The following is a 14,819-nucleotide window of genomic DNA, read 5'->3' as shown; positions in this document are numbered from 1 at the left end:
AAAGAGTAACACTCCATCTTAACCACTGCAACACTTTAATAATATTTAAAAAAAAAAAAAAAAAAAAAGGCAGGGTTAGCAGATAGTAGCACTTCTGATATTCAAAGTAAATGATGTTATCACCAGAAGAACCAAGACATCTGAGAAACTATGGATTTTATACTTCCAGATTGCAATTACAAAACTACGGAATAACTAACTATGTAAATTAGTGAGGTCATATTTACTAGGGTCGATAAGACGGGGGAAATTTTGCTAATTCCAGTCTGGATAATAGATTACACATTATAAACCATAATTTTTACACTAGAAGTTCCAACTCATTAATCACATACTATTATTAGTCATTAGCATGTCCATAAGAGTATATTAATCTGTTAAACTTAAGATTCACTTTTGCATCGTAAGTACAACTACAGAAATTTCCCACCGTTACAGATAATAGTTACAATACCTGCTCCTCGTTGGCAGTAAGGGTTTGAATTTGGGTTTCAAGTGCTTTAATTTGACCTTCAAGATGTATCTCCCGTTCTTTTCCATTTTGATACAGTTTTTGGGATTCCTGGAGGCTGAGGGCCATGCCATCCTTTTCATCTTACAAGAGAAATACATATTTAAGCATCCTGGGAGCTATGAGAGGAGTTCTGCAACAAGCCTTTCTGGAGGAATTTTCATTTGGCACCTGGGTCTGGGAGTATAACACCTTAGTGGGCCTCCTCCCTCAACCTAATGGGTTGGAGGAGGCAGAGCTGACTCTCCAAGAGTGCAGCCAGCAACAACCAGACCAGCAGAGGGGCAGGGAGAGGCCCAGCCAGGACCCCCTGCACCCTCAACATCCTAGTATAAAGAACCACCACTCTACTTGCACAAGCAACCAGCACCATTGCATGCGGCAGGGGATGGGATGGAGGAAACAAAATAGGACCTCCTAGAAGATGAATAGACAGGGACTTGCCTAGAAACAAGCAAGGATGTCAGCAGACTGGTTACTGTTTGAACTTTGGCCATTATTTTCTGTCTGCTGCTTGCTTTTTTTGCCCAACTTTCTTCCCACCCTTTTCCCCTCCCTACCCACTCCAAACTCCTCTCTTCTTTCCTTCCCTCCCCACTTTGCTACAATTCCCCCTTTCCTCACTCCTGCCCCCACACAAAGAGATTAAGACAACAAAGTGTGTACCCATCATCACTGAACACTGTCTCAGTTGTGTCTATCTCCTACCCTTCGTCCAATTTTTTATTTTTAGACTGTTTGGACTCTCTGGGGCAGGGACCACATTGTCCTGTATGCTTCTACAGGGTCTAGCACAGTGCCGCTCCAGATCCTGATGGAAGCCTTTGAGTAATACTGCATCCATTCTCGCCAGGATGCTCACATTAGGTATCACCATGAAGTTTAAAGAATTTCACTCTAGGGCTATAAATATAAAACAGTTTTTAAAAGTTAAAAAAAAAAAAAACCCAAAGAGGTATTGAATTAGGCCTCAATTTGGGAAAGTACTTAAAGTTAAAAATGGTCCTGAACAGAACACTTTCCTGACTCAAGACTTCAATAGGATAATAATGGGCACAAGTAGTTCAGCAATCATTGCTCACTGCACCCAATTAAACAGACCTCTCTGGAACCAGCGGGTGTACTAACAGATCTAGAGGAAGCACTTGGTTATTATCCAGCTGAAAGTAAAGGTACTACAAAAGCAGCAATTTAGCAGGAAAGAGGGATGACTCTCTCTTCCTTTCTACACATACCCCTTCTAGCCTCCTCGCTCTACCATTTTTAAAATGATGGGGGCTATTTAGGTATATCAATAATAAACCAATATTTTAGAATTGGGATCCAGATTAGTGTAGTGTAATTTATTTAATAATCACAGAGATTTGACATGGTGAGTAATGTGTGTCAAACAGATGAGAAAGTATTTTATCAAGATTGAATTTGGCTCTTGTTTACTGAATTTCTCTTTTTCTTTAGTTATCCATTTATCTGGTTTCTTGCACTTTCCTCTGAAATAGCTGGTATTGGCCACTGTCGGAGATCACTGCTCCGATCTAATGAAGCCATTCCTATATTATTTTAAAAAGTACTATAAAGAGTGAAAAAAGTTTCAGTGTAACTGTAAGCCTTCAGCTGTACACAAGAGGGCTAAATCTCCGCAGCGTTGCACCTGTTTTGAGTGAGTGAGTGCACAGGAGGTTTAAAATGCCAGCAAAATAGAATTCTTCAGTTGTTTGAACTGCTGATAGTATTTTTACACCCCCATTGTGTAAATGACTACAAAAGGTGCACAGGCCGTGGGGTGGGGTGGGAGGCGGGAATCATGCTCAGACTCGGAAGCCAAATCAAGTTTGCAAGTACAATCAATGTTTGTTGGGGTGTGTTAAACAGAAAATTGATGAGCACGTTAAAAGTTAACAAAGTTAATAAAGACTGGGAGTGGCTGGGTCACTGCAAAGAGCAATTTTCCCTCTGTTGATATTCACCCCTTCTTGTCAACTGTTGGGAATGGGCCACCCTGATTGAATTGGCCTCATTAGCACTGACCCCTCACTTGGTAAGGCAACTCCCATCTTTTCATGGGCTGTATATTTATACCTACCTACTGTATTTTTCACTCCATGCATCCGACGAAGTGGGCTATAGCCCATAAAAGCTTATGCCCAAATAAATTTGTTAGCCTCTAAACTGCCGTAAGGATGACTCGTTTTTGCTGATACAGACTAACACAGCTACCCCTCTGAAACATTAAAAGTCGTTAGATCTCAGTAAATTCTAGAAATTAAAGGTCCATATAAACTTTTGTTTTACCTTTGACCATTGCAAGCTGATGATTCAGATACCTAATCTGCTGTGCACTCTTTTCCATCTTTTCAGTAAGTTCTTCCAGTTGTCTTTCTCTTGCTTTATTAAGAACCTGAAGTTGAAGAATCTGCATATTGTCCGCAGAATCTGTTGAAGTTTAAAATATAACTAACTTTCAAACACGCTAGCTTTTGAAGAGTGCATAACATTCTTACAGTACAATTAATTAGTCTAAAATAGATTAGATGGTTCCTGCCCCAAAGACCTTATATCTTCTGAACAGTGCCAAATTCATCGTTGGTGCACAATATAACTCCAAAACAGAGAATAATTATACAACTTGCTTACTAAATAAAGTGCACCAGCTCACGGTCCCACCATTAGGCCTGAATTACAATTTTAGCTAAAACTCCACACAACTATCAGAGCATTAACATTAGTGTACTTACAGTAAATTCAGAGTTCCATTCTTAGTCATCTAGAGACTTTTGACATTTCTCCACTAAGCCTACAGATTTGACGTTATAAACATTTATTGGACAAGAAGGTGAACCGTTCAAGGCCCAGTCTTGTAAGCAGCAGAGTGACTCTGAACAGGTGCTGAGCGCCATTAGACCACATCTACACTGTGAGTGCTACAGCTGCATAGCTACAGTACTGTAACCCGGTAGTGTAGACACAGACTACAATGATGGAAGGGGTTTTTCCATCACTGTGGGAACACCACCTTCCCCAGCAACAGTAGCTAGGTAGACTGAAGCATTCTTCCGTTGACCTACCTGTGTCTGCACTGGGGGTTAGGTCAGCATAGCTACAGTACTCAGGGGTATGGATTTTTCACGTCCTTGAGCATGATGTCAACTTAAGTTTCAAGTATGGATCAGGCCTTAGCTCCTCCCAATGCAATCAATGATACAAGAGCCATCAGCAGAATAAAAGAATTCAGCCTTTACTCAGGCAAAATCCTACTGGCCTACAGTGAATATTATGAAGCATTTAAAACTGAATATACTGATCAAAAGAAACGGTCTATTCTTATTTTCATTGTAATAGGAAGAAACTAATACCACCTCAATGAGCTCTATCCCTCAATAAAAACTTAGAGTAAAGGTTAGCATATATCTAAGGTATTGCTGTATTTTTCCTTTGTGCTCTTGTTTAACAAAGCCTAGGATAAAATCCTAGCTCCACTGAAGTCTTCAGTGGTACCAGGATTTCACCCCAGGATTCTTATCAAAGCTTGAAGTGGATAACACTTACTCTCCTCAGTACCCAAAAACTCCCGTTGCATCTCTTCAAGCACTTCATTTCTTCTTGTTGCATCTTGGGTTATTGGGACTTTTTGCTGAATGGCATTTTGATATGGTTTATATGTCACTTTGTAAGATTCCACAGTTTGGCCGTTAGCAACTTCAGATGCGCCAAATTGCTGTTGTGACAACAGATTAAAAGTAAGGACAACTGAATTAAAGTTACCCTCATCTTGCACACAAAAGTATTTCCCCTTTTGGATTTACAAGGTTTGATATTAAAAAAAAAAAAAAAAAAAAAAGAGTTGCAGAGGCTCATTATTTAGACTCCAATCCAGCAAAGCACTTAACTATGTCTGTTGTGCCACTGAAATCAGGACTACACACATGCTTTAGTGCTTTGTTGAATAGGGTCTTATTGGCAAAGTTTACACAGTCAATAGGAAATCAGCACATCTAGTACCACTTTGTGCTAATGATTCTATAAATAAAACCAAACACTACATTTTTATGCTTGAAAGTTCAGCTAATTAACTGAGTTACTTTAATATGATAACTGATTGCAGAAGCATATCATGTTGTAACAACTGGAGACAGAATCAAAGAAATGTAGGACTGGAAGGGATCTCGAGAAACCATCGAGTCCATCCCATTGCACTCAGGCAGAATTAAATATATCTAGACCAACCCAACACACATTTATTTAATCTGCTTTTAAAAACCTCCAATGATGGAGATTCAATAAGTAATGGAATAGGTTACACCAAGGGAGGTTAACTGTCCTTATAGTTAGAAAGTTTTCCCCCATATCTAGCCTAAATCTCCCTTGCTACAGATTAAGTCCATTATATCTTGTCCTATCTTCAGTGGACATGGAGGACAATTGATCACTGTCCTCTTTATAACAGCCCTTAACATATTTGAAGACCTCTCTCTCTCTCTCTCTCTCTCACCAACAGAAGCTGGTCCAATAAAAGATATTACCTCACCTACCTTGTCTCTCTAATATCCTGGGACTGACACGGCTACAACTACACTGTATACCTCACGCCCCCCCACTCAGTCTTCTTTTCTCAAGACTAAACATGCCCAGTTTTTTTAACCTTTCTTCATAGGTCAGGTTTTCTAATCCTTTTGCCATTTTTGTTGCTCTCCTCTGGACTCTCTCCAATTTATCCACACCTTTTCCAACGTATGCTAGCCAGAATTGGACAGTACTCCAGCAGAGGCATCACCAGTGCAGAGTAGAGCAGAACAATTACCTCCCATGTTTTAGATACAACTCTTATGTTAATACCCCAGAATATTAGCCTTTTTCACAACTGCATCATGTTATTGGCTCATCTTCAATTTGTGATCCACTATAACTCCCAGATTCTTTTCAGCAGTATTCCCCAGTTATTCCCCATTTTGTATCTGCGCATTTGATTTTTTTTCTCTAAACGGAATACTTCGCACTAAAATCTAGATCTTCTAAACTGAAAGCAGCTAAAATAATACTCTAGCATCAACACTTAAATCATTAAAATACTTACAAACAAGATAAAGAAATACATCAATATTTTAAATACCTTCAGATGTTCCTTTGGAGCATCTGGAAACTTTACTGTTTTGTTTTGTTGGTTATTTAATTCCTGTGTATGGCCATTTGTGTATGGTCTAAAATTTTCTGGGAGATGATATACATTGTTCTGTTGGCAATGACTTGGTGCTTTATACCCATCTCTGCCGAGATATACATCATCAGGATCCTCTTCACTCTGTCTATCAGAGTAGTCCTCTTTAATTTCGTAAATGCATCTTTCCTTGTCCGCGTTGAGCTGGTCAGTCCAATTACTGGCATGTGTTTCACCATGATTATTTCCTTGGTCATACAGGAACTGTTCAGGATACAAATTCTGTCCCTGTTCATAGCCCTATGAACAGATTAGAGATTTAATATTCTTCCTTACCTGAACTGTTATCTCATGTTTTTTCCTCTTCGATTACAAGCTTGTCAGGACAGGCAATGTGCATTACTATTTGGTTTGTAAAGGATCATATAAAATACTGTACACTATAAATTACTAGATCAAAAACAAGCTATTCTGAATGAGAAGACCCTATTATTGGGTCACAATTTTGTCGGGGACTTACACTTTGGGGATTAGTTATCAGCAGATGATCATTCCACCTGGCCTCATGCTCCCAGGGTTCATGTGCTCTATATATAGAGAAAGAAAATATATCATGAAACATTAGTAACCATACTGGAGGGTGGGGGGGAAGGTAGCTATGTCCATGTTCTCTGAAAGAGAACTAGATTAAACTATTTAGCACCTACTTCATTTATTGTGGAACCTAAGGCCTGATTAAAGTTGTGGTATATTCCCATTATTCGTAAAAAAAAGTTAAGAAATTTGTTTGTACACCATCTGCCCATAGATGGAGCTTCAGCTTCACCACACTCTTTTTTTAAAGCATGCAAAATGACTACCAAGAAAAATTAACTTTCTTACTGCTCTGCATCCTCATGTATGCTACAATCAGAGTAATTAGAGAGCTGGTCTCCACTATCATCCAGCATGTCATGGGGAAGGTCTGTTAATAGTTGTTGCAACTGAAATCAGACAAATAATACACACATTAATACAGTACAATTTACTCATGCTCTTTTGAAAACATATGCTTCAACTAAAAAAAAGTCATACACATGTTAGAGACTGAGGAAATACCAAGTTCACATGAAACCCAATTTTCCCTCCATTGAGAAGATGCCACTCAGTTACAACAGGGCTACCATGGCAACTCAGGGACACGGTTAGGTTAAGGATGCTTATTTGTTGGTGGAGTTACTACCCTAGTGATTTCTCTGGCAGGTACTTGCAGGAAGTGACTTGTGCTGAAGAGTCATTGGATCAAGCGTCACAGAACAGAACCTCTTTTTGGAGTGCTAACTTGCTGGAACCTCTCCCCCCATGCTAAGGTGCACTCCTTGGGTGCTTACCTCAGCAGAATTAGTTAGCGGATAATAGGGGGAGGATTTAGCAGTCCTTCACTTGCAGCTACGAAGCATACAGAGTGGAGTGCTGTTCCACCCAATGCTAGTATATACAGCAGATCAGAGTGCTGCAGTAATCAAAGATGTTCAAGCAGAACAGGGGGCAGGGCAATCAGGCACTAACTGAGAAAATCCAACAAGCTCAAATCCAGGAAAGAGAAAGTTATGTTGCTCTTGCCCTAGTGGCAGCCCAGAAGGAGACTAGAAGTGGCAATGATTAATGTTCTCAGTTACTATATATTGAGAATATACAATGAAATCAAAATTGTAACATGTAAACGTGTCACTTTCCCCACCTAATACGCAGTTTACCAGAGTACACTCAGCCTCAAAGCCTCTATTTCACAAGACAGATTTCAAGGTGAGCTGACTGATGATGAGAAACGATCAGCTAGATAGCTGAATACATCAACAAGTCTCCCAGGGAGGAAACTAGTACAGCAACAAAAATGTCCTTCAAAATATTGGCCAGTGATTTTACTGGCAATAACTAATCTTGAGGGTCAAGTATACTATCCACTCCACCAGATGAAGACTGCTGATAGAACAGTGGCAGGCTAGGTATACAACAGGGGTCGGCAATGTTCGGCACGCGGCTCGCCAAGGTAAGCACCCTGGCGGGCCGGGCCAGTTTTATTTACCTGCTGACACGGCAGGTTCGGCTGATCGCAGCCCCCACTGGCCGCGGTTCACCGTCCCGGGCCAACGGGGGCGACGAGAAGCCGCGGCCAGCACATTGCTCGCCCGCGCCGCTTCTCACCGCCCCCATTGGCCCGGGACGGCAAACCGCGGCCAGTGGAGGCCGCGATCGGCCGAACCTGCCGCGTCAGCAGGTAAATAAAACTGGCCCGGCCCGTCAGGGTGCTTACCCTGGCGAGCCGCGTGCCGAATGTTGCCGACCCCTGGTATACAACATATCTGAAAAAATACCTTGTGTATAAATTGTACATACTGGCGCATAAGGTGAACTTTAGGAAAGAGATTTGTCCTTATTTCTGGGCAAGACATCTCTTATGAGATTCAAAAAGGGTCATTCCTGTGCATTTAGCTTAGAAGAGCATCGCCTATGTGGGCCCAATAGTTGCAGTTGCTTGTCAAAGGCAGTTATTGCTCCCCAGACTACAGCTGGTAGGTCTAGCAGTCAGAGTATGCCATGCATGCTGTTTATTCACAAGTCAAGGCTATTTAATTAAGAAAGTTGACTGTTTAGATTAGGGCATGGGGACATTATAATTTATTCTATATGTAAATACACACCAGTCAAACCAAGAATTACTGTCAGCTAAAAATTTAGAATAGTACTTATAGTGTGTTTTACACTTCCAAAGTGCTGTACAAACATTAACTAAGCCTCTCAACTCTCCCCTGAGGAAGGAGTTGTTTATACTGCTGCAGTCAATGCAATGATTGAAATAATCAAGTATAAAAAGACGGCACTCCTCTAAAAATCTCTTTAGAAAAATCATGAGATCTCCCTTGGCATGTTATTTAGGTAAGCTTCAACAAGCTAAAATCACCTCAAAGTTTTTAGGAGAAAGGCACCAAAATACATTTTAAATATTCACTGTCATGTTATCTTTCCCAAAGCAGTCTACCCTGACTTTCCCATATTTAATTATTCCCTTTGCCCACATAAATTAATTCTAAAAAATAAAATAATCTTCTGTACTTACTTGGAATAAGGAATCCTGTATAGAATGTACCTGTTCTTCCAAACCTTCAGAAAGGTTTCTGTACATAGCCATATATTGACCCTCAATTGGTAGATCTGGGCAGTACATTTTCTTTTTCTCAAAAGGATACTAGAAAGCTACATAACATATAATCAGTTATTGTATCTAGTGCCTGCACCCAAACTTTGTTCTTCTCTAAAATAGCAGTCTACACATACTTGTTAATTAGAGCAGAAACATCAGCTGCTATACATGAAGTACAAAAAAAAAAAAAAAAAAACCTCTCAGAGTAGCAGTTATTACCACGAGAAAAGAAAATTAGTGTAACCCCCCCCCTCAAAAAAAAAACCCCAACAAAAACCTTTCAGATCAAACTCTCCCAAATTGCTAAATCTCTGTTTTAAGAAACCATTAACATACTCAGCTGCTTCCTAAGACTTGACACATATAAAGAGGAAGGCTGAAAGTGAGGGAAAATATCTTTCTAAATACCACCACCTCATCACTTAAACCTTTGTTTGTTTCCAGACATTCAACAATGCTATGGACTAGTTATATGAATCAAGCACCTTTTAGTCTTTCAACCTAAGACAATACAATGTAAAATTATAAGTAATAACTCTGAAGCCTCTAGCAAAATACCAAAGAAAAGGAAGAGAGAAGAGATGCCTTCTGCTGTATTCATATTGAAAGGACAAACTTTTACCTCTCTTCAAAACCTTGCTGGACTTCAGATATTTCTCTAGCTTTATTGTTTCCATGAGGAGATCAGAAATGGAAAGCAGCAGAATTCAAAGTAGCAAGACTTTCCTTTTCCTTAACTACAACCGGGAAGTACTACTACCTCAGCAATTTTACTGGCCTCACCTTGGGGCAGGGACTTAAGTCCAGCAGAAGGAATTGAAGTGCGGTGAGCGTATGATCTAGTATACTGATAGCCTGCAGCAGAAAGCTGAGCACCCATCAAGAGTTAGTACAATGAGGATCTCTGGTAACTCTTATAAATTAGAAAGTCATGGGACTCCAAGTAGGCTGAGGTAGTATAGCATGGCAGTGGGAGCAGCAAGAGCAGTAATTTGATGTTAATAATTGACCTGTCTCAAGACAAAAATCACTCAAAGATAAAGAGGACTTTATAGATTTAAAAAAAAAGCAGGTAAAAATAGAAAGGTTGTATGTCTCCCTGTGAGCCTGGTTCTAATACAGACTGGGACTCTTCGTGACAAAAATGACTGCCCAAAGTTTTGAGAGTCTACCCCTTGCTTGCTGCACTGACGGGCATATCCCCAAGAAAAAGAAAGCAGCTGCCTTTTTCCATTTTACCTACCACATGCTAGACAGAGCATGTGACTTAACAAGATACTCAGGGCAGTAAATAATCTTAGCAGGGCAGGGAGGTACATTTTTTGCTAGAAGTATTGTTTTTTTTAAGCTGATTCCACAAAACTTGTTAAAAACAGGTGTCAGGACATGATTTATGCCTAGTTATGAGAAGTGCCATGTCTTTGTGTCTCCTTGCCCCACACACCCCACTTTTTTTGACAAAGAGGGAAAGGACCACCATATTCAGTTAACACCTAAAGTAGAAGAAAATCACATTCCACGTGCAATAAAGTCACTGAAAATAATGCTAATTACTTTTAAAAAGTCCTGTTTGCCCAAACCTAGAATAAGCAAAGCCATCCAGGGGGATGGGAAGACCCTCACTTATAACTATGTCTGAGAAATAACAACATGGGCAATTACTTTGGTTGGTATTTACAAGTTTTCTTGTTGACATGTTCTCTAATGCACAAGGAAAGAGAACTGGGCTTATAAAACAAATGCTATGGTAGGGTTACCATTCGTCCGGATTCCCCCGGACATGTCCGGCTTTTTCGGGTTAAAAATAGCGTCCGGGGGGAATTTGTCAATGTCCGGACTTCCCCTCCTCCCCCCCCATGCAGAGCGTGCGCGTGCTTACAAAGCAGCCGGTGCTCCAAAAGCCAGAGCCAGAGCCCTGCTTGCACTTCCCCCTCCTCCCTCCTGAAACTTGACACCCCTCCCCTCCTCTCCCTCCCTCCCTCCCTGCACTCACAGATCACCGGCTGGGCTGTTCGTCTGGAGCTCCGAGCCTGCTGCCCTCCCCCGCTGCCGAGCGCGCTGCTCTGCAGCACAGTAAGGGGGCCAGGGGCCAGAGAAGCGGCAGGGAGGTTCGGGGGGGGGGGGGTAGTCAAGAGACAGGGAGCAGGGGGGAGGGTTGGATGGGTCAGGGAGTTCAGGGGGGGCTGTCTGGGGGTGTAAGGTTTTGGGTAGTCAGGGTACAGGTGGGGGGGTCTCAGGAGGGGGCAGTTAGGGGACAAGGAGCGGGGGGGGTGTTTGGGAGTTCTGGGGGGGGCTGTCTGGGGGTTGGGGGTGTAAGGTTTTGGGCAGTCAGGGTACAGGTGGGGGGGGTCTCAGGAGGGGGCAGTTAGGGGACAAGGAACAGGGAGGCTTAGGTAGGGGGTGGGGTTCTGGAGGGCAGTTAGGAGCAGGGGTCCCAGGAGGGGGCAGTCAGGGGACAAGGAGCGGGGGGGGGGGGAGTTCGGGGCGGACTTTCTGGGGGAGGGTGGATAAGGTTTTGGGCAGTCAGGGTACAGGTAGGGGGTAGGGTCCTGGGGGGCAGTTAGGGAGAGGGGTCTTAGGAAGGGGCAGTTAGGGGATAAGGAACAGGGAGGCTTAGGTAGGGGGTGGGGTTCTGGGGGGCAGTCAGGGGACAAGGAGTGGGGGGGAGGGTTGGGGGTTCTGAGGGGGCAGGAAGTGGGAGGGAGTGGAAGGGGTGGGGGCGGGGCTAGGACAGGACGGGGGCGGGGCTAGGGCGGGGCTCCTCCCGTCCTCTTTTTTGATTGTTGAAATATGGTAACCCTATGCTATGGCATTAAACAGCTAGATTAAACAGATGTCAAAGCAGTAACAACAGTATTGATAGATTACCACAACCAAAAAACACCTCCTCCCTCCACCCCAAATATCACCTTCAACCCAATCCTGCTCCTTCCCAATGCAAGTTTTATCTAGAAGAAACATCCACAAGAAGTGCAAGCACACAGTCTCATTAGATACTACAGCCAATCCAGAGCAACTGCACATGTATATGCACATAGATAAGGTCAACTCCAGAACTTAAGTTCCTCTTAACCAATGCAAGACCACATCACATTTACGATCTCATCACCTGTGAGCACCCTAACCAGATGTGATTTACCAGAATCTGGTTGCCTAACAATATGGGCCCAGTGGTAGCTCCCCTCATTTCCTCAGGCTAAAGGAGTAAATCACAGATTCTAGCGTACTAAAATCGAATAAGTAGCCATTCTATTCCAAACTGGCCTCAGGTAAAAGTGTCTAATCAAAGTCTTTCAAATATGCCTAGTTACATCTGCAGTTCTGGAGATAAGACCAACATGGGTATCCTGCGAACATTTAAGTCTTTAACCAGAAGAGGTTTCTTCAGGGAGCTGACTGAGATGCTGTCTAACATGGTACTAAAGTTCACAAGCCTCAGCCAAGGAGATCTGCAACATCTCACTGCTAACACCTCTAATATGATGGCCCCAAACCATCTTGCTCTCACAGGCGATTTCCAGCTTACACACAGCCATTCACACCACAAATCTGACTTTATAAACAGTTCCAATCCAATAGGTGCTTCCAGTCCTAGACAGATCACCATATCACACAGGTAAAGATCATAACTGTCCCCGGTTCCAGGAAAGAAGCAGTAACCATCATAGTCAACTTCCAAAAGCTCATGGGTACAGTGAAATTCAAGATCATTAAAGAAAGCTCCACTCAACAAAGTGGCCAAGTAATAAAACTTGTAGTGAGACACTACAAATACTCTGACCTCTGCCTTCAATCCTCTGGCACCAAAGCACCCTCTGCAGTTCGGAGGCAGAAGCAGCAAGTAGTAATAAAAATTAAGAGTCAGTAGAAGCAAACATAAGCTGACACAAAAAAAATGACACACAAGGAGTTCTTTCAGATAATACACCTTAGCAATAGTATACATCAAGAGAGCTTATATCACAATAGAGACCTCTTAAAAAAAGATCACCCCCCACTGAAGTATATGGAACATTAATTGCTTTGTTGATCTCAGAATGTCTTTTCTCAGTTCAAGAACACAGCATCTCTCACTAGAAGAACTATCACTATCCTTATCCAAGGAGAGTGGCACAGAAGCTACTGCTACAAAGAGAAGCAAAATAATTTTTGGGTATCAAGAGGTCATTAATTGTTTCCAAGTCTATTCTTTATTATCAATATTTATATAAAGGATAGAACACTTCACCATGGGACAAATACTGCCTCAATGTCTACAGGTGCAAGAAGTTCCCCCACACCGCAAAACAAGTGTGACCAATGCTCTCAGACGCTGCCCCTTTTCATTAAAAGGATAAAGATGAACTTTGAGAATAGTTCAACTGCTACACAACTATAACAACTGCTGCCATAAATCCTCTTCTCATAACCCAAATACACACACACCAAGCTTTAAATGGCACAGTTCACAATTCTCCTAAAACTGACCTTGGGCAGTCAAGAGACATGCCTTCAGCCCCCCAAAAATAAAATAAAAGGAACTAAAAACCCATCAGCTGTTTCTAGTGAGATCATAAGAGACGCAAAAGTAAACTCAAGCAGATTGTGATGTCACCATAACCTCATCTCCCCTGACAACATTAAACCTTATTTTAAAAATTAGCTGGTGATACTTCCAGAAAGAAATAGAAAGTAACTTATAACTAAGACAGTAAAATGTAAGTTCCCTACATTTAGGTTTGGCTAGGATACTGAAATTAACACTCCTAATTCTTCTGAAAAGTGTTGCAATGATCAAAGGACCAGACATCAATTAAGTAGTATTATTACAGAAATGTAGCAACTGTAAAGGTCAGTCTGTGCTACAGAACTTTGGCATTTACTATAAAACGATATTAGTGTCCACACACAAGAGTGCTTGTAATACCTCATAAGGTATCACAAGAGCCCATCATGTCTTTAGATAGTGGACCCCAAAAGGGAGTGGGTGACACAGCAAGAAACCTGCACAGAGATCAGAGAATATTTCCTGATTCTCTAGTCACTCTATGCAAGCTATGTTGCTATTTGTTTGTGCTGTGTGTACTTGGGCAATGAGATATCTAGACATTTATTCTGTACTCCTCTCTGTGGGATCTGAGTCCTAACCTTCCACCAGTTCAAGATCTGACTTTTTTTTTTTTAAACCTGGCAGCAAAGATTTGCTTCTTAATATTTTTTATATTTAATGTAAATCATTTTAATAGATAATAAGTTTACACCTTAGATTGTCAATTTCAAATTTAATGTTTTAATTGTTTTTTAAATATAACCCTGTATTTAAATTTAAATAATCTGATTATTTTGATTTAAAAAAAATCAGTTTTTAGCCACCCTGAAAGCATCCAGCATGCCCAGACAAGGGAGCACCTCAACTCCAAAATTAAAATATTAAAACATATTTTTTGTCACACCATCAAGCTGGTGACTAGAGTAGAAAATATTCCCCCACTCCTACCAAAACTTTAGCCTCCTAAGTAAGTAATCCTAACCAGGGGAGAGGTTGCTGAGAAATAACCACAGTTCCCAGGTGATGGAGGCCTTTAATTTTGTCTCATCATGTATTGAAGGTGTGCAGTTCTTGCAAAAAGTAGGATCTCATCTCTTCTTGACATTTGGTGTAATACTTTTAAAAACAGTGTACTGTAGTATTGCATGCTGTGCTCTCATAAGAGCCTTGGGAATTAAAAAATTCAAATTTATAATCCTTCAAAATAATTATAACTATGGATAAAAGAAATGAAAAGGAAAGAGTTAAACAAGCCTTCAGATTTATGTCATTTCTTTGCTTTCACCTCTTGCTCTCTTGCATAGTCCTCCTGGTCATATTCATCTTCTTCTTCATGTTGAGTTTGCAGAGCTCCACTGTCAAAGTCAAGTGACATTGTTTTCTAATAAGGTAAAGTTTTTGTTGTCCAACTTGTTTAAAACCTATCACAGGAGGAAGAAAAAAAGTT

General features: G+C 41.3%; 1 protein-coding gene across 2 annotated transcripts in view; it reads right to left on the bottom strand.

Moving 5' to 3' along the window:
• Positions 1–14,788, bottom strand: part of CEP152 (centrosomal protein 152) — a 46,171-nt gene extending 31,383 nt beyond the window's left edge. The window contains exons 1-7 of one of the 2 annotated variants that reach the window (XM_054042129.1): positions 14,658–14,788; positions 6,546–6,646; positions 6,184–6,250; positions 5,619–5,963; positions 4,058–4,226; positions 2,804–2,944; positions 455–594 (exon numbers count right to left, since the gene is read on the bottom strand). In XM_054042129.1, the coding sequence (XP_053898104.1) occupies positions 455–594; positions 2,804–2,944; positions 4,058–4,226; positions 5,619–5,963; positions 6,184–6,250; positions 6,546–6,646; positions 14,658–14,747 (1,053 nt within the window). In that variant the 5' untranslated portion in view covers positions 14,748–14,788. Of the gene's footprint in view, positions 1–454; positions 595–2,803; positions 2,945–4,057; positions 4,227–5,618; positions 5,964–6,183; positions 6,251–6,545; positions 6,647–8,760; positions 8,869–14,657 lie in introns of those variants that run through there. The other variant, XM_054042128.1, reaches the window with a different exon arrangement.
• Between the last annotated feature and the right edge of the window lie 31 nt (positions 14,789–14,819).

This window comes from Malaclemys terrapin, chromosome 10 (assembly GCF_027887155.1).
Source record: "Malaclemys terrapin pileata isolate rMalTer1 chromosome 10, rMalTer1.hap1, whole genome shotgun sequence".
NCBI classification, from domain to species: Eukaryota; Metazoa; Chordata; order Testudines; family Emydidae; genus Malaclemys; species Malaclemys terrapin.
The sequence above is the reverse complement of the archived record's forward strand: the minus strand, read 5'-3'. Positions and strand labels throughout refer to the sequence as shown.